The sequence below is a fragment of the Camarhynchus parvulus genome, chromosome 5 (assembly GCF_901933205.1).
Source record: "Camarhynchus parvulus chromosome 5, STF_HiC, whole genome shotgun sequence".
NCBI lineage: Eukaryota > Metazoa > Chordata > Aves > Passeriformes > Thraupidae > Camarhynchus > Camarhynchus parvulus.
In genome coordinates, this window is record NC_044575.1 from 9270430 (window position 1) to 9294497 (window position 24068).

Consider the following 24068-nt stretch of genomic DNA (forward strand, 5'->3'; position numbering starts at 1 on the left):
AGGCCTAGAGACACTATGCAGTCCAAACACATGGGATTAGGGTGGGCTACAATATAATTAGGGTTCAGAACTGGGTTAGTAAAAAGGAAAAGTTCCATTTCCTTTCTCCCTAGAATATTTGGTTCCCTTCAGTACTTTCAGAAGGAATTGATTCAAAACACTGTTCTTTTGCCCTGTTGTTATTGAAACTTTTTTATAAGAAAGGCTTGGAACAAACATTTAAAGATGCATTTTTCTGGAAGCACCAGATGAAATACTTGGAGCATTTCTGAAGCTCGGTTACTAACCAATAAAAAAAAGCAGAAACATTTCAACAAATATGAGAAGTGTAAGCTTTCCACTCTGCTCATATATCTGCTCTTGAGCCAAAAGAACTGGTTTTCATCCCCCCAAGTCTCTGATCCTCCTGAAATGAGCTGTTTTGGCCAATTTCCTCGGCAAAATGCCAACTGGGCCATCTTTGGATGACACTGACACACTGGCCCTGGTGCCATTGGGACCTTGTTTAGGCTGTGAAGGTATTGTAACAGGCAGTTAGTCAAGGCATGTCACATATCCCAGTGCCTTCTCTGGCCTTCCCTAGGCTGAGAATTTATGTCCCAAATGTCACAGGAAGAATATTTATGTACAAAGGATGAATTAGTCTGGGATATCTCAGGATGCTTGGAGGGAACTGGCTCACTGTCAGTCACGCTTGGAAATGGTGTGAACATATGGGCGGCTTCAGAGCGAATGTGGCTCCGCTCCCAGCACACAGCACCAGGAAAAATGGGACAGTATTGCCACAGTGAGACTTCCCCTGCCAAGACAAAGTGGAATTGGGTCTCCATGGGCCTTCTGCCCCTTCAAACACACTGCAAATTCAGCACATCTCTTATTTGCTTCAGTTTGCAATGTACCAGTGCCCAGAAACATAACTGCCATGTGCCTGCAACCTTCTCACCCCTGGTACTGGGTCAACAACTATTCAGAGCTTTCCAGCACTGCAGGAGCCTTGCAGAAGCCTGAGAAAGAGAGAATGGCCCCGCATAGATCTCTCCTCTGTGTGCAGCATGTGGGCCATGCTCCAGCACACACCCTGGGCAGAAATGATGACTGACAACTAAAAACGACCTGTGAGCCTAATTCCTGAGCCCTTTTCAACTTCATGCCTTAAAATGGTGTATACTGGGGAAGATGCTTCTTATTAACACAGACAACTGCACAGATTTTGGAAGGTGATTGTTCCTCCAAGTCCATCCCAGTACAGGGTGGTCACAAACAGCACTGAACAAATAGGCACTAAATCTTATTCTTTTGGGTAGTTATACTCCTAAGAACTCAAAATTTTGTTGCACCTACGAACAAGGAAAAGGCCATAATGGACCAGTAGCAAGGAGGAAAAAGGTGGGCTCTGTGGAGTGCAAACACCTGCAGAGACACATCCTTCTGTGCACACTGACATTGCTTGTGCTGTGCTGCTGGGACAGCAGCAAATCAAATTGGCTGTGTAGAGGAGACCCAGCATCCATCTGGGCCTTTCTCTTCAGGCACCCAGCACCAATGGCTTTGGTGTAAAATGTAAACATTCAGACAAACAGCTCTGTCTCAGGTCCTGGCACTGAAACCATGACTAAAGTACTTTATATCTCTAAATTAATCCCTCCTGAAGTTTCAGGAGGTGGGCAGGTACATTCACCTGTAAAATAAGCTCTGCACAGTGAAATGACTGGGGCTCAGTTGGCTAATGCAGTGCTGCTCCTGCCAGAGAGCTGTTCTCTGGCTAAGGAAGCAATTTCAGTGGCTGAGAAAATGGGAGGTTTATGCAGCAGGAACAGCCAGGACTGCTGCTGTACCCATGGAAATCTTCCAGCACGGGAGGTGTCTGGCACACTGTCACTGGCTTCAAGCAGCAGAAATACCCTGGCTATTTCATTGCTCCAGTGAGCAGTGACAAACGAGGGTTCATAAGCTGGCTGCAGATCCATGAGCCATTGCACATTGCCTGGAAACCAGCAGTCTGCTGCAATCCGAGGCAGCTGCGCAATGATCCCCAGCCTTGCTTTGGTCATGATGACTTCAAGGGCTTGGGTGTCCATGAAACTCATGACGTGAGTGTTTTCGCACTGTGCAAAACACCATGGTGGTGTCACCACTTCAAGCTGTCAGCTTTGAGCACAGTTTGCCTGAGATTCGGAGTAGCGTTGCCTGCAGAAAAAGAGGCAAGGATGCATCCCAATCCAAAGAGACTGCTCCAGACCACTTGGCCTCCATCCTGCTGACTTACCCATCATGGTTTGCCAGGCACTGTGAAAGAAAGAGTTCCTCTGGATGAAGGATGTTCATATCTTGATGGAATTGTCTTGTGGGAAGCATTTATGTTCCTAGTTCCTAAAATAATTTGGGAACCCCATTTATGTGTCCTTCCTGCTCACCCTTAGGTTGTTTCTGTAAGGAGAGGAAATCTTGGGATCAGCACATGCCTCCTCTAGAATGACACTGAGATCTGCCCCACCAGTCTCAAGCTGGCCAAGCACAGGGAGGTCACAGAGTGGCAATATTCCAAATGACACAACACATTAAGGAGAGCATCAGCTTCTGGCTGATGGGAGAGGCAGCTCCTCCTCTGCTGCACTGCAGGGGTAGGAGCCAAGCAGGTTTGAAATAAGGGACTCCTGGATTCCCGGACTTGGCCACCACAGCCGGTCCCGCCAGCCCTGGCAGTGCAGCAGCAGCAGCCCCAGGAGGGACATGGGCAACACTGCTGCTGCCTGGGGCAGTGCTTTGCAGCCAGCAGGGAGCACAAGCCCTGCTATAGCCCCTGGCTAAGGGCAATGAAAAATAATTAATCCATGTGTTGAATACCTTGCAGCAGTACAGAGGAAACCTGCCAAGCTGTGGGAGTGGGGAAGCGTGATCACCCCCACTTACCAGACAAGGAGTTCACACCTCGGGCTGAGCCAAACTAAAGCTGTAAGATATGCCTGTCTGTCAGAAGCAGTGGGATGTTTGCAATCCAGCTAATTCCCACCATCCTTGCAGCTCCCATCTCTCTATTAATATCATTACTGTTGCAAGAATTTTTATTTAGCATCGGGAAGAATGAAAAGGAAATATCACCTATGTCCTTGTCACCACATTAATGCTAGCTAATCTTTTCAGCAGATACCAGGTTTCAGTCTTTCCTGCTGGGCCACACCAATACAAGCTGCTCTGGAGCTGCTCCTCACAGTGGATCTGATCCTACCAGGCAAGTGACATTTCTGTGGCTAGGCTCAGAAGAGCAGGCTTTTCCCTGCGGCCCTTCCCAGAAGAGAGCACCATGCTGGGCCAGCGGCGCTGCCCGCAGCCTGTCCTCAAAAATCCCTCCTGCTGGGTTCAGAGAGGTGTCAGCCTTTGGTGGGAGAGTCACCCACCCTGGCATTAGGAAAAGCTTTTTGTTCTTTAAACTGCCTCGGGCATTTAAGTCATTAAGGCAGGAAGGGCTTACTCTAAGCAGCTAGAGGATTAGTGGAAGTTATAGGATACTCTCCACTCTAATACTTTCCCTTTTTGCTTCAGCTGTTCTGTATGTGTGAAGCAAAAAGGATGCCACCCTCATAAGAAAGAGGTCACTGCCACTGTGAGGTCCACAGACATGGTTACGAGGAAGGAGAAGGTCACAGCCATTCCCACAGCCACACAAAGGATGAAGACAAGGCAGAGAAGGTCACTGTCACTCCCATGGCCATACACACAGCCACGACAAAGCCCCAGTCCCTTCCTACATGAGTCATTGGTATGGTTATTGGCATGAGAGCAGCTACAGAAGGAGCAGCCACCTTCCACCAGCTCTGTAGGAAGCTAGCCCCATGCACAAGGAGACACATGTGGCTACCACCCAGCTCAGAGCAATGTCATAGTATGGATAGACAAGGACTGAAGGATCCTGCAAGGAGGTGGACATGCCTGACCTCCTTGTGTTCTCCATGCTTTCAAATCAGTTGTTTCAAACCTACCATCTATTTCAAAAGATCATTTACCTATTTAATGCTTGTAAAAGCCAACAATTCAAAACGCTGCCCTGCACCTGCCACACAGGGCCAGGAGCACTTCTGGGAGCATTCCCAGCCCGGGCCAAGCAGGAACACAACTGCAGGGCTGAGGGAATATTTTCGCCCAAAGGATGCCCGGTGCCCCGAGCTCCTGTTCCGCACCCTTAAGCTCAGCCCCATCCCCGACAGCCAGGCTGGCCCGGGGGTTACAGTTCCCCCCGCAGCTCTCCTGGCGCCGGCGGCTGCGCCCCCGTGCCCCCCCCCCGCCCCCCCCCCCGCGCCGGGCCCGCCTCCGCGGCCGCGCAAGCGCCGCGCCAAGCCGGGCAGAGCCCAGCCGGGCAAAAGCCGAGCCGCGCCAAGCCGAGCCGAGCCGCGCCGAGGCGAGTCGAGCCTAGCCGAGCCGAGCCGGGCAAAGCCGAGCTGAGCCAGGTAGAGGGGCGCCGAATCGGGCAGAGCCGCGCCGCACCGAGTCGAGTCGAGCCGAGCTGGGCAGAGCCGGGACGCGCCGGGGCGCTACCACCACCACCGCTCCGGAGTGTTCAGCACCGCGGGCACGGACAGCGCCCGCCGCCGCCGGCCATGGAGGCCGCACCCGCCCCGCCGCCCGGGGAGCCGCGGCCCGAGGGGACGCGCCGCGGTCGCGACCCCGCCTCGCCCAGGTAGGAGCTGCGAGATCGGGACAGGGGCGCGGAGCCGGTGCCCCGGCGGGTGGGAACTGCAGCCCTGCCGCCACCACCGGCAGGGCTGTGTGTGGAAGTGGTCAGCGCCACTGGGTTTTCCTGGGACCAGGGCCCCTCAGTCCTGCCGAGGTGTGTCCCATCCTCCCACCGGGGGTGCAGACAGAATCCCTCGCAGCCTGCCCAGCTGCCCACCCGCGATTCGGGCTCTGGCGGCGTGTGCTGCCCAGCCGTGGTCCTGGTTGCTCCTGCCCTGGGGCCAGGAACACCACGCATAGCTATTCGTGCCAGGGGGGCTTCCTGGTTTGGCCTCGCGGGCAGGTTTCGATCCTGCAACATGGTGTGCTCTCCCTTCTGCAGCAACGGAGAGCTATTGTTGGGAAGCTCAGCGTGTTTCAGACAGAGCCTTATTGCAATCAGCTCTGGGCAAACATAGGTTTCAGTCCAAAGATCTCCTCCATAAACCCCCACATCCCTCATCCCCCTGTGCCACATGCTCCCTTACCTGGTGTCTTAAGCCAGGTTAGCAGCCACAATCATCAACATTTTCTGGAAACATCAACAAGCCCATAATCATGGGCAAGGAGTCATCCCATATTCACAAGTACATTGCCATTTGTTAGACCAGGGCAATCTGAAGACCTAAGCTCTTCAGATTCTGCTTGACAGAGCACACGCCGAGGTCAGCAGCACACAAATCCTTTCTGAAAGCCCAAGGGTTCCACTTGTGTCTGGCACAGGATATTCACGCTGAGGGAGCCCCACCCGCCCAGGAGCACTGACAGGGCACTCACTGCTCGTCAGACAGCTCTGATGTCCCTGGCCAGAGGCTGCCGTGCCTGGGGGTCTCAGTCTCCTGCGACCCTCACACAGTCTAGCACTGGTTTAGACCTTGCTCATTCAATGGGGGCAAAGCTGTCGCTGGAGCCATTTTCATTGCTTGCCTGAGTACTCCTTGGCTATTCAGACAGGTCTTGAAATGAACAGTGCAGCCTGCAAGAGGTAAGATACAGAGAGTTAAGCCACCTGACACAGATGCATTTCGAATTTCACCCATGCTGCTCACTCAGTCTTAGCTCTGTGGTCTCCACCTTCTGCCCTAGCCACGGCTCTTCATCATCAATGCTCACCGCATCAGCAAAAAAACACAGTTGTCAGAAAATACCACTTTCCCCCAGGCCTCTTTCAGCCTGGGACACTAAGGTGGGGATTTTCTTCTCCTTTCCCTTTTCATTTCACTTTTTTTTCCTTCAAAACAAAGCTTGGCAAATATGATTTTCCCAGTGCAGACAGAGCTGTTCTGGCACTGAAGGCTGGGTGGGAACCTGGAGCCCTCTGTCTCTGGCTCTATCCCAGCACAAACACCTGTACCCACAGCAGCAGCAGCAGCTGCCTGGTGTAAAGGTAAGGCTGTTTGCACGAGTCAATGGAAAGGTTTACAAAACTAAACTTTTCCTGGCAGACTACGTGGGAAGCAGAGTTTTGCAGTCTCATTAATTTTTCATGATGATTTAACATACTCAGGAGTCTCACTAACAAAAAAACTGTAGGTCTTCTCAAGGGTATGCACGATCCTGCTGCTAGACTGAAAAAGCAAAACAAAAGAACTCCGCAGGAATTGTTCAGTGCACAAGGATTTGCCGCAGCCAGAGGAGGAGATGGATTGCTCAGGAATGCCTGTCTCTCCCTGTCAGGGAGACAGGGAGCGAGATAACGAGGTGACAGTGAAACTCAATGAACCCTTCCCTAATCCCAGGGAAAGGGCGTTCTTATCGGCTTAGAAAATACAAGGAAAAAAGCTCTTTTTCTCAAGAGCTCCACTGCAGTTTTGCTGGTGGTATTTTCAAAGAGAAATTTAAATTCCATTATAAAAGTACATTATTAAAAAGTCATTTACAGCTCTCCAGGAAAAAGCTATTAGTCTAGATGGAAGCTGACCTATAGCACATGGATTTAATCCAGAAAGAATTCATATTTCTTTTTCATTGGGGAACACTTGTACAGCTGATATGCAAACAAAACTCTGCTGGAGGAAGTAAAAAAAGGGGAAAGAGAAACAAACTAGCTTTTTTTTTCCCTGAATGTAATTTTGTGGCACTTAATGTCTAATTGAGCAAAGATTCTTGATGAAAAAGGGCTCTGGTTCTAGGCAAGATACAGACTTTCGCCATTTTTCTACTTGTTTTTATTCCCCCTTGAGATTCCTCTGGCAACAGGAGAAGTTGTAGTTTGAGTCAGGCATCAGACAGCTCCATTCACTCGGTAGGTGTTTCCCATCTTTCATATGCAAAGTGCTTCTTTCTTGATCCTCTCTTTAGTATGCAAAGGGGGAAATGATCTATTAAAAAAAAAAAACGGTGCTTATAGGAATGGGTTTGGTGATGAGGGTGGAATTAGGCAGAGAAAGGGGCCATTCCTGCAAAAGGCTGAATATTTTTGGCCCATTACCCTCTCAGAACCTCTCCTGCTGCTCTCCTGCTGCTGTGGCTTGGGGGGGGACAGCAAGACCAGAGAGAGCCAAAAACTGGAGATGCTTAGGAAAAGGAAGGTGATCGTATGCTACTACTTCACTGCCTGCAAAGCTTCCTCCAGCCCAGCTCGGCTCTGTGTGCTGCAGAACAAAACCATCCTGAGGGGAACGTGCTGGGAGCAAGAAGCCAACATGGCACGTTTCCAGTAAAGCACCCTGCTAGGGCCGAGTGAGCAGCGAAAGCCTAAAGCCAGGTCCTGCAGCCATTCTCTGTGGGACAGAAGGATGCTGGTCTCTGGAAGAGGGACATAATCCCTGCCAGGGGAGTGGACTGACAGCATACAGCCCTTGGCTCCTGCCACAAACCCTGTATCCCACCACTGCTCCACATCCCTGCAGACCTGGAATGGCAGAAAACTCTCCTTAGAAATCCTGACCTTCTCTTTCCTGTTTCCTTGTGGGAAGAAGCTCCAGTTCTTTTGCTGGGTCCCCCACATAATGTGGGGTGTTTATGCCCTGGTACTCATCTCAGAGAAGCACTGCTGCACTCAGAGTGGCTTGGGCAGGTCCACAAATTGGATTATTATTGTCTAGACATCTCAGGGCAAGAGACAGGGAAGCAAACAGTGAGAGCAACACAGCTCACTGGTGTGGGTAACGGGAGCAGTTAACCCTAGTCCATCCTTTCCCTTATACCCCTTCTTTTCTCCTTTCCCAGCATCTCTCTGGTTGCATCCAGCTGAGCCTGGAAAAGAAAATGGAGGCTGTCAGCTGCCTCTGTAGGCTTTTCTGCAGCCGAGACACCATTTCTGCCTGTTTAATCCCAAAGATATCAAATATCTGACACAGCCCAGAGTGGGAATGAATCTTAAAAGTAGAAGTCTTTGTCAGTGTCAGCGTGGCAAGCAGAGTCCAGTGTGGTGCTCTGCCCTTTTCTCCTCATGCCTGACAGCAAACAGACATCAAAAATCCCCAGAAACATTTTTCTAACATAGTTCAGGGTCCTGAGGGCCCAAAAAAGTAAGAGCAGCATGGTTTCAGGCAAAAAAGGAGCAGCCTATATATCTGGTGCAGACCTCAGCAGATCAAAGGTTAAGCTCACCAGCACTACAGCTAATTGGAAGTGCAGCAAGTGGAGACTCGAACTCTGCCAAGCTGCCAGCAGTGATTATCCAAACCCATCATTATTTGCAAGCTCCAGGTTTCCCTGGAGATTGTGGATAGCCAAGGTCACATCATCATGGAGTTGGAGAGGGGTGAGCATAAGGGAACTCATATCCAGAGGGTGATTGACAGAGCTGTAATTGTTTAGTCTGAGAAAGAGATAATGGAGAGAAGTCACGAGTGAATGATCCAAACTTGCCAAAGTTATTCCAGAATCTGAAGTCACTGAGCAGGTCAGGGATTGAGTTAGGAAACGATATGCGGGGGAAGAGCAGAACTTGACAGCATTTCACAGCAAAGATGGTAAACAAGGAGAGTGTGATTTTGTGTGAAATATTAGACTCAATGTTACCAACGTATGTGCAGAAAACCCGGAGGCAATCTGCAATATCCAAGAGTTTGGCATCTGCTTTCCCCACCAGGAGGTTTTGTAGCCGAGGGGTTTGTGGAGGAAGAATTTGTCATAGCATGGTCTCCTGCCTCTCCCTGACCACATTCAAAGTGTATTTTGTAAAAGCCCTTTTGTTCTGTCCAGTGTCACATATTCACCCTCAGATGAGGCAGACAGGCTAATTAAGTCATGAAAAGCCTCTGGTCCCAGATTACTGTGCAGATACAGTAGTTTAAAGGGATAAGAATTTTGCTTTTCCTTTGGAAGAAAAAAAAAATATCTGAAATATAGTACAGGTGTAGGAACACCAAAACACAAGATGTCAGTGCACCAGTGTCTTTATGAATTATTATGCACTGTAGGAGAATATCACCTATTTAAAGCGTGCAGCTAGGGAAAACAATGGGATCAAGGTCGAGGAAAAAGAGTAACTTAAAAGTAACAAAAAGGGAGTCAGAAAAGGTCTAGACCTTGTCAAAGCATAACACTACCATGACCTCAGCTCTCTGATGAAAATTCCCTGCAGTACAAAACTACAAACCACAAAGTCACTGGACACATGGGAAGAGTGGGATGATTTACACTTAAAGCTTGAGAGTGTGGCTTAAGGGACCCTCCAGGTCAGCTGTCCCAAACCACCTCTGCCCCTGCAGCTCACCAGCACTGTAGGGGACATGGTGGTTTAGCATCCTCTCCTCAGGCTGCCGCTATAATTAGTAGAGAAGTGCAATGACTGATTGAAGGTGTAATTTTATGTGTTGACTGCCACAGACCCTGACCTTTCCCTGCTCTGTCTGCAGCGCTCCTGCCCCGTGCTGCACCTGAATCCCTCCCCAGGCTCTGATGGGGCTGTAAGAACCCCAAACAAGATTTCAGATTGCATCTCCTGAGCAGCTTTGCTGGCTCTGCATTTGTAATCTCATATATGACAAGTGTGGAATCTCCTCTTGTGAGCTACCTTTACACAGAGCTCTAACACAAATCACACGCTTGAAAGGCCAGGTAATCCTGTCACTAATCCACCTGGGACAGGACAGCAAGGACTTCAAGCCTATTGTTGATGTTATTTGACAAGTTCTGTGGGTGACTGGGATATCATTGTCACAGTTCAGGAGCTTCTGCTTTGCCAGCTGCTCTCCCTCTTGCTGTTTTGAACCAGCTCAGCACCAGTACCTTGACTGCAGCTTAGAGGCAAATGAGCACTGGAACTGCTGGGGACAACCTTATCTCAACCTTATCTCACTGAGGTGAGATAAGGTGTGTGCACACACCTGTCTGCTGGTTTTCTGGCACCTGCTTCGGCACAGACACCACATCAATGATGGCTTCTGAAGTCAGGACCCAGGAATGTGCTCTCTGTGTCTGTAACTGCTGCAGCTTTCATTAGGCTTAGAAACTAAATGTAGCATTGGATGGTGGTTAATCAGGCAAGATTTCTCTGTTACTGCTCCCTGGACTAATACAATGTGCAAGTGAAGCTACGTGTGATGCCTGTGCCATGACCGTCCACATTGGCAGTGATGTAACTGCTACCACAAACATGACTCTGCTGTAATGATTTTAATGAAATTAGCCAATTTGGTACAATCATGAAATATAGTTTATCAGTGTTGATAAACTCAGCTGATGTTGGAAAGTACACAGCACAGACTGCCAAGGCCAATATGTCCTGCTTTCTGGAAAAAATAGCAATTTTCAAGCAATACTGAGCTAATAGTATTCTCCAGATTCTTTTGTCTTTAAAAATCTCATGCCAGTTAACTTTGGGTGCAATTATAGAGACATATAATCACTAAAATTCTGCCCTTTTCCAAGGCTGTGAGAAAAATATAAAAGATATCCTCCCCCAACTTTTTACCTTTTTTTCCCACATCACACCAGGTGTCTTAGGCTAAAGTTCATCTCACTGCAGTCTTGTTCCAACACTCATAATTCTTTGATGACTTGAGACATTTTGTGATTCTGGCTGGCCTGAACTGTTTGTCCTTTTTAATCCTGGACGCCAGGCACTGCAGCAAGACACATCATTCAGCTGTAAGAGACCATGGCATGTGCTCTGAACAAGGACCAGAAACTGCTGGTGTTTGCATCTCTTGGGACAGTAATTCCTAAAGCATTTTTGGGGTCATAAGGACCTCAGTCTATGGTGTGTGAAGGGGTTTTTGGTGTCACACATTCTAAGCAATCCCTCAAAGTATTATTCAAACTTTCTCAAAGCTAGCAAAACCTCTCAGGCTCCATAAATCAAGAACTATAGGAATGAAATAATGTTTTACATTCCTTGGAGGGAAGAAAGTGTATCCTGCAGAAACCTCATTACTTAGGAACTAGAGTCTGCAATGTTTTGTCTAAGTAAATTCAGCAGCCAGAGGATAGTCAAGTTTCAAAGGATCTATAGAGATCCCAGTCCATCCCCTTCCTACAAGGTAAGACCAATAAAATTTCTTGCTATCATCCTTGGGAGATGTGTGTCTAAAAAGTTCCTGAAGAGCCCAGTGGAGCATGCAGGACATGGGAGCCATTAAGGAATGTGCCAGGCTGGAGGCTGGAGGCCCTGTTAGATGTCACAGCCCCCAGGTTCACTGCTCAGCTGTGTCAGTGCCAGGGATGACTCACTCTCCTGCTGACCCAACATGGAGCAGTGCCAGTCCTCCTGCAGAGCAATCACACTAATTAATCCTCCCAAGGAGTGCAGATAATTGAGTGGCTTCTTCCTTTGCAGATTCCTTTCGTTTCTGTTTGTCCAGACCTCTGTAATTTCTCTGGGTCCTGAGTTAGGACCCTGCTGGCACAGTGAAATATCCCAGAGAATTTTTGGGTGGGATATTACCCAATTTTTCAAACTTTTGAAGCAACACACACAAAAGATGGATTACAGGGTTCTCCATCACTTGGGATCCCTGAATGAGTCATGGATGTCTTTATGAACAGCATAATCCAGTTCAGCCCTTAGGCAGACTCCTGGTAGAGGATACAGTGGGTGAGGTTTGACATTTGTGTTATGTGGGAGGTTTATGAGCATCTCCAGTTCTTGGGATGCAACTCCCCAGTGCAGCCTTTCAACTTCTCCCGTTTTACCTTTCCCTTCATTTCTCTCATAGGGAAAAACAAAATGCAGGACCCTGCCAGACCTGCCTTGCCATGCCAGAGATTGGGAATGCTGAGCTCAGCTACAGTGGCACTTCCTGGGAAAAAATCTGCCCAGTCCATCACTGCCCCATTCCTGCATCCCCTGGGCTGGGAGAAGACAACCTGCCCTCCTCCAGCCACACGCTTGGGCCAGTCTCCACCCAGTCCAACGGCCAGGTGCCAGCCAGCTCCCAGGACTCACAGCAGCACCACCCGTACTACCCCTGCAACCAGGAGGAGTCCCGAGGCAGCTACGGCCTGCCCTCGCTCCCTGGGCACGGCGAGAGGCCTGTGCTGTGTTCCCACCTCTCCAGTGGTGATCTTGTGCCAGCCTCCCACCCCGAGGCCTCGGAAACTCCCTGGAAGCAGTGGTCCCCTGGGCAGCGGCGGCCGGTGCAACATCACGTTGTCACAGTCAGGTAAGAGGCACAGGGAGGGCGGCTCGAAAGAGCATCTTCCAGACTTGGTGGGGGGAACTGGGAGGGATGAGCAGGGTCTGAGCTGTGATGGATGAAATGTGGGTTTGCTCTTCAGCTTGGGGCAGCAGCTGCTCCAAAACACACGGAAGGGTCCAGTTTGCTCTCTACCTCTGTGTGGGCGTACAGAGAGCTGCCATTCCCATGCCAGGGAGAGGTGGGATTTCCTTCTCAAGGGAGTGGCTGGCTAAAGCCAAGGTCACTCAGTCACTCCTAGGTCATGCAGCTGTGAATAGGCCCATCTTCCTTTACCTCTGTATTTTCTCCCTTTGCACTCCAAGCCACCCAGCTGCCAGTCCTTTATCTTGGCAGAATTCTTAGTGGTGGGAATAGAGTTTGTTCTTTTCCTGCCCCCACAGAAGCTGCTGCCAGTGCTGGGAGGGAGTGGCAGCAGAGGGTAATAAGCGCTGGCTACAGCTGAGCAGTGAGAGATACAAAAGGGGGGAACATTATTTGGCTTTCTAGGTTGGGCAGCAACCAGTGTATGAATTCTTTGTTGTCCATGACAGAATCCATTTGTGTGCAGTGCCTGGGTAACAAGAGCCTGAGCTACAACCTCTGCTCCTTCCAGCCAGCACCATCCTTCCTCCTGAGTGTGCCTTTTAGGGTCCACTTTTGGCACAAGAGATCGTGATCCCTTCACTCCTGTAGCCATAGCCACTGAATCCTGATAAAAGATGGCACAGGATTCCATTCTTGCCTGTGTACAGCATTGCAGTGTTAGGCACAAAGGCCCTTCAGAGTCTCATTTTCCAGCCATTTACACAGGATTTAATTTGCTTGTGTTTGTGTAGAGGAACTGCAGTCAAAGGAGCCTAGGTCCTTTTTCTGAATCATTTTCCTGGATCCTTTTTCTGGATCCTTTTTCACTCATGTGCTATCAACAAAATTGCCAACCACATCCTCTGGAACAGCTTATTTAAGTAGGAAGCACAACTGGACTGTAAATCCCTGGCAGAGTGTGCAGCACCAGCAGTCAGAAAAGTGATAATATAATAATGCCAGAATGACGTTTTTAATCCAAGCAAATCTGCTTGAAGAGCTATTGTGAGGGAATTAGCACAGGACGGGCAGTGTACTGCTGGAGAGAGACCTCGCTTTGATAATCTGGGGAGGCTTTTGCTCTGCTCCTCTCTGCCCCGAATCTACAGAGCATTAGTGTGACAAGCAAAACACAGAATCATTTATTACATGAGCCACCCAGAGTGACTCTGCCATGGGGAGCTCTCCTCCACTGCTTCTCCATTTCTCCCACTCATAACAAGGCTAGGAAGGATGAGCTGCCTCAAGGTTGGCTGCTGCAAGGAGGGGGGACCATGTGCCCAACACAGATATTGGAGTGCAGCAGGACCTTCTCCCAGGCTGAGCAGGAGTGTAGGAGGGTGAGAGGAGGAGGGAGCACTGGCTGAGCAGAGTCTGGCACAGCTGTGGAAGGAGGTGGGAGCAGTTTTCTGGAAGCTGTGACCAAGCCAAGGCCGTGCCAGACTGGGGCATGTTTCAAGGGGACGTTTCAGTGCAGAAAGAGAGAGCAGAACAAAAAGCCCTGGAGATACCTGACCCAACAAGATGCAGCTTTTCTGACAGGATGCTGGTGGAAGGCTTGTCCTCAGGCATTCATTAACAAACTTTGGATCCCCTGGGGAAGGCTTCTTTATTCCCCCTCTTAGAGGCCTTCAAGTAGGAGTGACAAATGCTCCTCTGTGAAGAAAATTCAAATATTAAATATTTTTAGCAGCTCCACTGCTTTCTGCTCTTATAGCCTGAAAAGACAGTCTTTGGAGGGACCGAGGAAACAAAGGAGAGTCACTTTTTTGGTGAGCTGAGCTAAAGAGAAAAGAAAAACTAACTATAGTTGTTGCTAGCCCAGCTCATGAGATTTGAAAAAGAGGTTTGTTTTTGTCAAGAAACACTTCAGGAAGTGCAGGAAAAGCACTTAAACCAGACAGATTTTAATGGATGAGATCTGCAATGGGATTTCTATAGGACTGCATTGCTAATGTCCAGTACTCTCTGGAAGGTTTTCTGAGAGGGACAAAAGAAGGAGTGACTACATGGCTTCCCATCCTGTTTGGTTAAAATGGAGAGGAAAAGGCTCTATTATTCATTAAACTAATTCACACAGTGACAGAACTGTGTCAGTACTGGTTCACCTTGGTGCTTAGAGCACTGCAAGGGTTAATCTGCTCAGGGATCAGCCCAGCACTGGGCTTCCCAGGAAAATAATAAATGAACACATCTTTTTTCCTTTCTGTCTGCAGACATGACAAAGCTTTCAGGATGCCAAAAAGGTATGTTTAACAGCAAAAGCTTCTTGTCCTTGTACCCTGTGATCAGTGCTCTCCTGTCCTGCTATTAGGAGAAGCAGAGTGCTACTGCTGGTGACATCCCAGCAGGCACGGCTCCAGAGGCGAGGTCAGCGCTCCTGGGGCTTTCCACTCCTTGGAAAAATCTCCATTTGCTTGTGAGATCAATTTAACCTGCATTAATGAATAGTAACACTGTCTCAGTAGCTGTTCTTGGGCAGGTGCCTGGCTCTAACCCATACAGTAGCTTTATATATATATTTATATATATATATAATAATTCTATATGTGTCTCTGTGTGTGTGCGTGTATGTGTGTATATATATATGTGTATATATGTGTGTGTGTGTGTGTGTGTGTGTGTGTGTGTGTGTGTGTGTGTAAGATTAATCAAGCTTGTCTTATCAGAGGAGCAATAAGGAAAAGAGCCCATCCATGAAATAAACTCGTCTTTTCAAAAGATAGAAAATTTTAAATACATTTATCAAAATTAAAATAATTTTATTGCCTTCTACTTCTTTTTAAAATCTGACCTTTGTACACTATTGCTTCTGGATGGTTTGGATAAGCACCTTCTGACATCAGCGACTGCAGCTGATTTTTTTTGTTCTTTTTTCTGGTAATTGGACATGGAAATATGCAAAATAGCCTCCAGAAATTAGGTACTCTAATGAGTAAAGAGCAGTTTTGTTCATTTTTATAGTAAAGACTTCATCTATGAAAACAAACTTGATAAGGCAATTGTAAATTGAAAAAAAAAAAGCAAAATAACAAAAAAATCAAAAGTCATGTGAAAAGCTGCTTGAAGTGCTTGTAATGACTTCTAATTCTGAAACAGCTGCGGTGGAGTCCCAGGCAAAAGGGCAAGCAAGGAGAAACATTCCATCTCAAATAAAGTTCATAACTATTTCACTTGCCTTCACAAATATTTGTCAGCTAGTTTTGAACAAAGAATTTCTTATATTTCAGAAGTACATCAGAACACAAAAGAACTAGCCTGCCAAACCAGAGCAGGAACCATTCTGCTGTCTTACATCTCAACTGATATTTCTGAGAAAGACAAAGATCTTGACACAGTAAAACTTGCACTCGTAAAAAATGTGGCAGAGTAACTTTCATAGATCATCCTATATGTGAGACAGTTTGTCTCAAAGGAAAAAGAGAACTTGGATAGAAAATTTTACACAAGCTCCTTAAGAACAAAAGTAACTGACAAATAATACTCGGGCCAGAGTAAGCTGCTTCCCTGGAAGGGTTTTGATGTCATCAAAATGTTGTGATAGATCATTAAAATTGAATGTATTCTAGTGAATATGTATGAATTTAGAGCAGTGTCTAAATACACTAATTTAGACCAATGACAGTGGGCTTGCTTGGGTCAGTTACCTTCAAGGACTCTTCAGAATTATCCAAAGATTTCTCAGGGTCCAGTTTGGAAATCTGTAGCCTAAACTGTTGCAGCCACCAGCTGACATTGCACAATCTGGAGGAAATTAAGAGGCTCTTTCTAAATGCAATCTTTGAACTTAAATGTTTAAAGCTTCATTTTGCTTGAGGATACAAGAGTCTGGTTTTTATTATTTCTGATTGAAAGCTGGAAAACGCAGAGAGGCAAAATGTAATTACCCAAGTTAATTAGAGCTGCTGCAAAAATCCAGTTAGAGGTGTAATATGTTCATTAATAGCTGCACTAGAGCCTCCAAGCTTCACAGTAAATAACTGTGCAAACCAGAGACCCTGGTTTTTTCCTTCCAGTTACTCACAGCTCACTGGCTCAACAGCAGGTTTTGTGCTCAGAGCAGAAGCATCTTTACCAGCTGCATTTTTTCTCCTCCTGTTGACTGCAGTTACTCGCAGCTGATCGCAGAGTGGCCGCTGGCCGTGCTGGTGCTGTGCTCCGTGGCAGCAGCAATCTGCACCGTGGCTGGGCTGCTGGTTGGGAACCTGCCTGACTTTTCAGAGCCCCTAATGGTAAGTGTCTACAGCTCAGGGATCAATAGGAATGTAAGGAAAATCCACGCCCAACCAGTGATATCAATCATCCTTCCAAGACGAGCAGAATGTGCCAGTCCTGCACAGCTGCCCCTGACACACAGGAAGAACACAGCCCATGCTCATCCCTCAGCCGTGCTGTGCATTCCCACCAGTGCTCTCACTCCACTGTGGAGACACTGCCAACACAAACTGGGATTGCTCCCTTTGCTCCCTTTCCAAGGTTGGAAGGCTGGGATTGCCCACAGTGAATAGCTGGGCTTGGCAGAGACTGGATAGAGGAGCTGGCTTTGGCTCCTACAGTCTGTGCATGAGGCTTTTGGAGAGCATGCCCTGTTCTGAGCACTATGCACATGGAATGTTTTCCATGAGGAATGCCACATTCCCTAAAATCATCCCTGCCTTTGGCTCATGGAGGAATCTTGAGAAAATAAGAATACACTAGAGTTTGTCCACAAAAAGGAAAATTAGTGCCATTTCTGTAAGGAACTACTACACTTAAAAAGGATCAATTCTTAGTAGATCAGGGAGAGGTAATTGTAGCCATTCTTGATGGGAAGGGAAAGAGAAGTGGAAAGGAAAGGGAAAGGGAAAGGGAAAGGGAAAGGGAAAGGGAAAGGGAAAGGGAAAGGGAAAGGGAAAGGGAAAGGGAAAGGGAAAGGGAAAAGGTTCATATTTTTTGTCTTATCTCTGGGATGCAGTATTTCCAGGGAAAGTTCAATTTGTGTATCTCTCCAAGATGCAGTAATAGTCTCATACAGTTTCCATGTGTTGGAGGAGGCCTAAGGACAGCTGAGCTGAAGTGGAGCTGTGACAAAGCCTTTTTCCTTGGTGCAGGGTTTCGAGCCACGGGACACTGACATTGGCAGGAAGCTCATTGTGTGGAGGAATATCGAGAGCCATACAGGCTACAAGAAGACCCTTTCCCTTTCTCCCTACGCCAAGAAGAAAAGGTATTTGGGCTTGGTTTGGGGGATTTGAGGAACATGTTGGTTATAAAGTCACATATTCAATATTCCAAAATATCTATGTGAATTCCATACATCCTATGCTTAAAAGCAACTGAGGCATTGGAGACTTTGAAGTCCTTGTGCCTGCAATAGATTTAGGCTCCCTATTGCTATGTCTGGCACCAGAGCCTTGTCAGTTTATGTAACTCCCAGCCAGACACTCTCTTGTTAATAATGAAAGTTATTAATAACAATCTGTCCTCTTGCTAGCTATGATGACCTCGGCATTGGCCGAGGACAGAAGGCTGCTCACAGAGAACAAGCAGCGAGGACACGGAGAATGGTGGAAACCAGCTATGGAGCAGATGGATTCTTCTGTGGTCCCCCAGGTGACTGCAATCTTGATGAGGCAGTAAATACTGCGCACTCAGAACTCAATTGACAGAACTGTCAGAGCTCAGGACACAGGGAATACTCTGAATTTGCTCTAAGCAAGCAGTGTGTGCAATTCCACTTGTGAGAGCTCTGACAGTGCCCTCCCAGCACTTCATACTTCAGTGGTCACAAAAGCCTGGTTCAGAAATTCTGAAGAGCTGTTTCTCCTTCTTTACTCTTTGCCATATTTGTTGTTTTCCCTTTAGAAATATACCTTGCAAACACATATTAAAGGATCAATATTTTCACCATTTACCCATATCAAAAGTGAATACTCTGAAAAAACAGCGTATGCCCTGCTTGCTGTCTGCTCCCTTCCCTTGTCTGCTCCCTCTCCCTCTCTGTTCCTTCCTTCTTTTCTTCTTGAAAAATGTACATGGCAGTAAAATCTGGAGAGAAAAACAGAAAACTCCAACACCCCCCAGATTTGTCCCAAAATGGGCACTAGTAAGTAGAAAGAAGAACAGCATTAAGATATTTTTGTTCTCTTCCCTGCCTTCTATCCACCTCTGGATACAAGTCACACACCAAACCCACAGCTCCTTGGGGGTTTTTGGCTGAGCTCAAGCTCCTCCTTTGTTCAGGGATGCAGAACCAGATGCCAGCAGTCACTAAAGGCAAGCTGACATTTGATTTTGAAAATGCCTTGATGCTGCTGACCTATTTCAAGGGGCAGGGGTGAGGTCACACAAGGCACATGCTCTCTACTGTCTTGTGACCTGTTTCCCTCCAGTGAGCCTCCAGAGCAGTCCTATGGACAGAGATATATATTTATTTTTTGTGTGAAGACAGAGTCTACTCCAAACAGCCTGGCTGATTCATCTTCATTACCTCATTTTATGTTTTTTTTTCTTCTTCTTTATTTCAGAAAAGAGCTATTCCCAGCTGGTATTTATGTCCACAACTGCTGGGAGCTTATGGAACTTGCAAGCAATTCAGTCTATGTGTCAAATGGAACAAGACAAGGTCAGTGATGGCAGGAAGAACACATGTACAGGCTGTCTCTTTTCTGTCTGCTGCAATCTATGATGTCTTGGTGAGAGGATGCCAGACAAAAAACAGGCTATGCAACAGGTTTCACCTGGAGGATTCCAAAACATTTCACCTACTTGGCAATACAGGGATGATCCCACCTGCCAGTTGCAAATTAAACAAGAATAAATGGAGATTGAACAGGAGCTGGTCCAGAAGCCAAAGGTGTCCATCAGAAGCTGCTGTGGATTTTGGGCAGCAGAACATAATTAGAGAAATTGAGCTACCAGCCTGGAGACTGGTGGCAAGTTTTACAAGTGGGAAGTTTAATTGGATGAGCTGTATTTGCTATAGGAGCCAAAATTTCAAATCTGCAGTTATAAAATATAAATAATGGATAGGATTTAATTTTTGCAAAAGGCTACCAACTTTCCAAAACTTTGGTGTTTGGGATTTGTCCCTGGGAGGATGGCCAGGGATGAGTGGTACACCTTGGATAAAGGGGAAAGAGGAAAAAGAAGGAAAAGAGGGAAAAGAGGGAAAAGAGGGAAAAGAGGAGAGGAGAGGAGAGGAGAGGAGAGGAGAGGAGAGGAGAGGAGAGGAGAGGAGAGGAGAGGACAAAGGACAGGACAGGAGAATTACTGCAGTGAGTAAGGAACACTGAGGCTGCAAGAGAAGGTCTGACCTGATGCCCCCTCGTGTTTTTCAGATACGCTCCCACGTGCATTTTAGAGACCTCTGCCAGCGCACTGAAGCCAATGAATGCTGCCCGAGCTGGTCCCTGGGGAACTACATTGCTGTCCTGTACAACAGGTCTTCGTGTCTGGAGATAACCCAAGGGGACATCTCCCACACCCTGGCCCTGCTCCGTGCCTGTGCTCCAGACTACCACCGAGGTGTCCTCACTCCCTCCTGCATAGGCCCCGAAGCTGCCAGACAGAAACACTCTCAGTGTGCCCAAGTCCCAGAAAAATGTACCCGCTTCAACGCCATCTACCAGCTGCTTCACTTCCTGGTTGACAGGGACTTTCTCAGTCCCCAGACAATGGAGTACCAAGTGCCCTCTCTCAAATACAGCCTGCTTTTCCTGCCTACAAGAAAAGGTGCATCTATGATGGGGATCTACTTAGACAACCTTGAAACCTGGGATCTGTTTGATAACTACACATCTATCACTGGAATGGACCTGGGCCTTAAACAGAAACTATTCCAGCACTACCTTTTACTCGATACTAAGTATCCAGTCCTGGCAATATTAGCTATTTTTCTAAGCATTTCTTTTTATTTACGCTCAGTGTTTATTACCCTGATGGTCTTGCTTGCTGTTGTCAGTTCTTTGATGATCTCCTACTTCTTGTACAAGGTGGCCTTCAGATTCACCTATTTCCCTTTTGTAAACCTGACAGCAGTCATCATTCTCAGCAGCATTTGTGCCAACCACACTTTTGTCTTCTTCGACCTGTGGAACCTGAGCAAGAGCCAGAACCCTTCTGCTGGGCTTGCTCAGTGGGTGAGTCAAACCATGCACCATTTTGCCTATCTCATGCTGGCCTCGTGCTTCACAACCGGTGCTGCCTTCTACGCCAGCTACATCAGCAACATCACAGCCATCCGCTGCTTCGCTGTCTACATGGGCACCTCGGTGCTGGTGAACCTGGTTTTCATGATGACCTGGCTGCCCTCTTCGGCCGTGCTCTACGAGCGCTACATCACAACAACCTGCGTTTACAAGCCAGAAGCCTACTGGAACAACAGCAGCCACAAGAGAGTGGCTCTCTCAGTCCATTACATCCTCCGGGCTCTTCAGAACACACTGTCTGAAACCTCCAAGCTGCTCTTTGAAAAGCTTCTGCCTTGTGGGGTCATCAAGTTTCGGTACATCTGGATCTGCTGGTTTGCTGCCTTAGCCATAGGAGGTGCCTACATTTCCTGTTCCAATCCCAGACTCAAACTCCCGAATCTGGAGACATCGTCCGTCCAAGTGTTCAGGCTGAGCCATCCCTTTGAGAGGTATGATTCCGAGTACTGCCACCAGTTCATGTTTGAGAGGCTGGAGCACGGAGAAGGGCAGCGTATGCCTGTCACCATAGTCTGGGGCATTCTGCCTGTGGATAATGGGGACCATTTCAATCCAAAAAGCAACGGCACCCTAGTGACAGACACCACCTTCACCATCCAAAACCCTGATGCCCAGAAGTGGCTCCTCGAATTCTGCCAAAAAGTGAAGAACAAAACTTTCTATTACCCTGATGCAGAACAGAAATCTACTGTGTGCTTCATGGAGGAGTTCCTCAGGTGGATGAACAGTCGCCAGTGCTCCCAGCGAGACCATAGCTTCAACCTTTGCTGTAACCAGTTCTCCTTCCCTTACAGAAGCGAAGTCTTCCTGCACTGCATCAAAATGATGCTCCTGGAAGAGGGCAGGGAAGGGGCAGAAACATATGATATGGGCCTCAGGTTTGATGGGGAGGGAAATGTTGCTGCCTTGGTGCTGCAGTTTCAAACTATCTATCACTATACTTTCAACTACAGCAGAGCCAAACAATTCTATGAGGAAATCAGCCTCTGGATAACAGAGGAAATGAAAACTGCCCCTGTGGGGCTTCAGAATGGATGGTTTACGAGTAAACTAGAGCTGTACAACCTCCAGCACAGTCTCAGCACAGAAACCATGGTGGTCATGGGGCTCTCCATAGCCATTTCCTTCGTGGTGCTGCTGCTTACGACCTGGAATGTTCTCCTTAGCGTTTTCTCTGTTACTGCCATTGCAGGCACCGTCCTGGTAACCACTGGCCTCTTGGTCCTCTTGGAGTGGCAGCTCAATGCAGTGGAGTCTCTCTTCATTTCAGCTGCAGTAGGTCTCTCTGTTGACTTCACTGTCAACTACTGCATCTCCTATCACCTGTGCCCCCATTCCGACCGCCTGAGCCGAGTGGCCTTTTCCCTGAAGCAGATGAGCTGTGCCACAGCCATGGCAGCTTCTGCTCTCTTCTCTGCAGGGGTCATTATGTTGCCTGCCACGGTCCTGGCGTACAGGAAGCTGGGCATATTCATCATGATGATCAATTGTATCAGCTGTGGGTTTGCCAGCCTCTTCTTCCAGTCGCTCTGCTGCTTCTTCGGCCCAGAGAAGAATTGTGGGCAGATCCTCTGGCCTTGTGCCCACACCATGAAAGACTACTCTGACGACTCCGGGCCGAATGGAAACTTTGCCTGTGGGGGCAGCGAGAAGCAAAACCGGTTGCGGAAGGTCCAGGAGTCCAACACTGCAAATGAGCAATACGAGCTCCAACCCTTGTCCAGGAAACTCAGTGACAGTTTTGACAACAGCACTTCCACAAGCAAGCTGTCCAACCGGCCCTCTGTGCTCTCTGAAGACATACAGGTTGAAGACAACAGATGCCCTCGAGTGGGAACGCACCCCTCCCTGGAAAGAGAGAGACAGAGTCTGCAGGACACGCTCGGAGACCAGCAGGTCAGCCTGTGCCAGTGTCCCGCCTTGCAAACTTCCTCTCCTTACAAGCACAGCACCTCAGAAACAGAAATTCACAGGGAGAGACTCTGCCGAGATTGCCGCTGTCAAAAGTATGGTCTGAAAGCATGGGATAGGTCTGGGCTGGACCACATCCAGCCAGCTGGCATGAAAGAAGAAGGGCAGCTCAATAAATCCCAGTGCTCCAGTGACATTGCCCAGCAGCAGTCAGATTATACCTCAGACCACAGCCCTCTCCCTGCTGCTGACATCTACAAAATTCACAGATGCCTTTGTTCTCTTGGCAGCTCTTTTGATATGCTCAACATCTCCAGCGAGACATCAATCAGCGATTTCGAGCAAGGCCTGAAGCTCGCTGAATCAGCCAGTTCCTGTCCCGATGCCTTAGAGCTGTCTGACTCCTACAGTAACGCGGAGCGAGGTTACCTGAACGGGAAGAGAGATACCCTGCGGCTGGACCTGAGGGAGACTGTCTTTGATGTCTCTCCAGCTGCATCACAGCAGAACAGCTCTTCGTGGAAAAATCGGTTTGGATTGGGGAACGAAGGGCCAGTCGTGCTGCCCAACAGCCAGCCAGACATGCCTGATGTTTGGATCAAAAGATCCAGTGCACAAAGTTCTGGTTACAACAGCTGAGACCTCGCAGAAAGCAAAACTGCTGCCAGGGAAAGCCTGAATGTCCTTAGAGCTGTAAATATCAATTTTTTCCTCCCATCTCTCCTAGAGCTGAGACTGAGACTATTTCTTAGTATTTCAGCTGTGCAAACCGTGTGTTTTCACAGGAATCAGCAGATCTGATGCCAGTGAGGATGTGAGAGCCACCGTGATGGACTACAAGCCCTTTGACTACCAGTGTGTGGTGCCATGTTCACAGGACTTACCGAGTACACCTGGTTTGTCATTTCCTGCAAGGTGATTAGGTTTTGTTTGCTTGAGATAAATAATGAGGTGAAGCTCCCCAGGTATTTAATGATAGAGAAAGAGAGCTCATGTTAAAAAAAAAAAATTAAAAAAATCCCAAAACTGAACTACTGAAAATCTAGGTATCAAGTGAAGTGTATTGTGAATAATAAAAAATAAAGTATTTAATTTTCTATTTTATGCAAAGTCCAGATTTACAGACCCCAGCAAAATAGCTCAGATATTACAAAAAGTCCTGTCAAGACTTCTGAGTTGACACAGCCTCTTCCTGACCGTGGAGGAGGCTGCAGAATCCAGCCCAAATCTATTTCCAGTAACAACTTCTGCTTGTTTTATCTGAAGGAATTCTAATACTGCCAAAGATTTTCAATGTGAATTTCCTCCTTGAGGGATTAAGTCCTTGTCCCCCCCAGACTCAGGTGCCTTGTTGTGTCCTCTTTACAGAGTGTTTCCACTCAAGGCATTCCTCTCAAACATGTAACTTTTTAAAATTCACATTATCTGGTGAATCTTGAATTTTAGGGTTCTTCCCCCCTCTACCAGAAACAAACAGGAAAACAAACATTTATTTGCCCTTATTTGTTGAAAAATAAAACATTCTCTCTACAAGTTGACATACAATAAATGCTTATAACAACCTTTCCTAAAATCTGTGTGATGCTTCATTGTCACCAAGAGCACT

At 47.7% G+C, this 24068-nt stretch overlaps 1 protein-coding gene across 1 annotated transcript; it reads left to right on the forward strand.

Moving 5' to 3' along the window:
* The first annotated feature begins 11626 nt into the window (after positions 1–11626).
* On the forward strand, positions 11627–24025 carry DISP2 (dispatched RND transporter family member 2). Its single transcript, XM_030949518.1, is given in 8 exon segments — positions 11627–11779; positions 11782–12263; positions 14579–14608; positions 16471–16594; positions 17453–17568; positions 17836–17954; positions 18869–18966; positions 19682–24025. Coding segments are annotated over 8 exon segments (4542 nt in total). The 3' UTR covers positions 23102–24025.
* Positions 24026–24068: the final 43 nt, after the last annotated feature.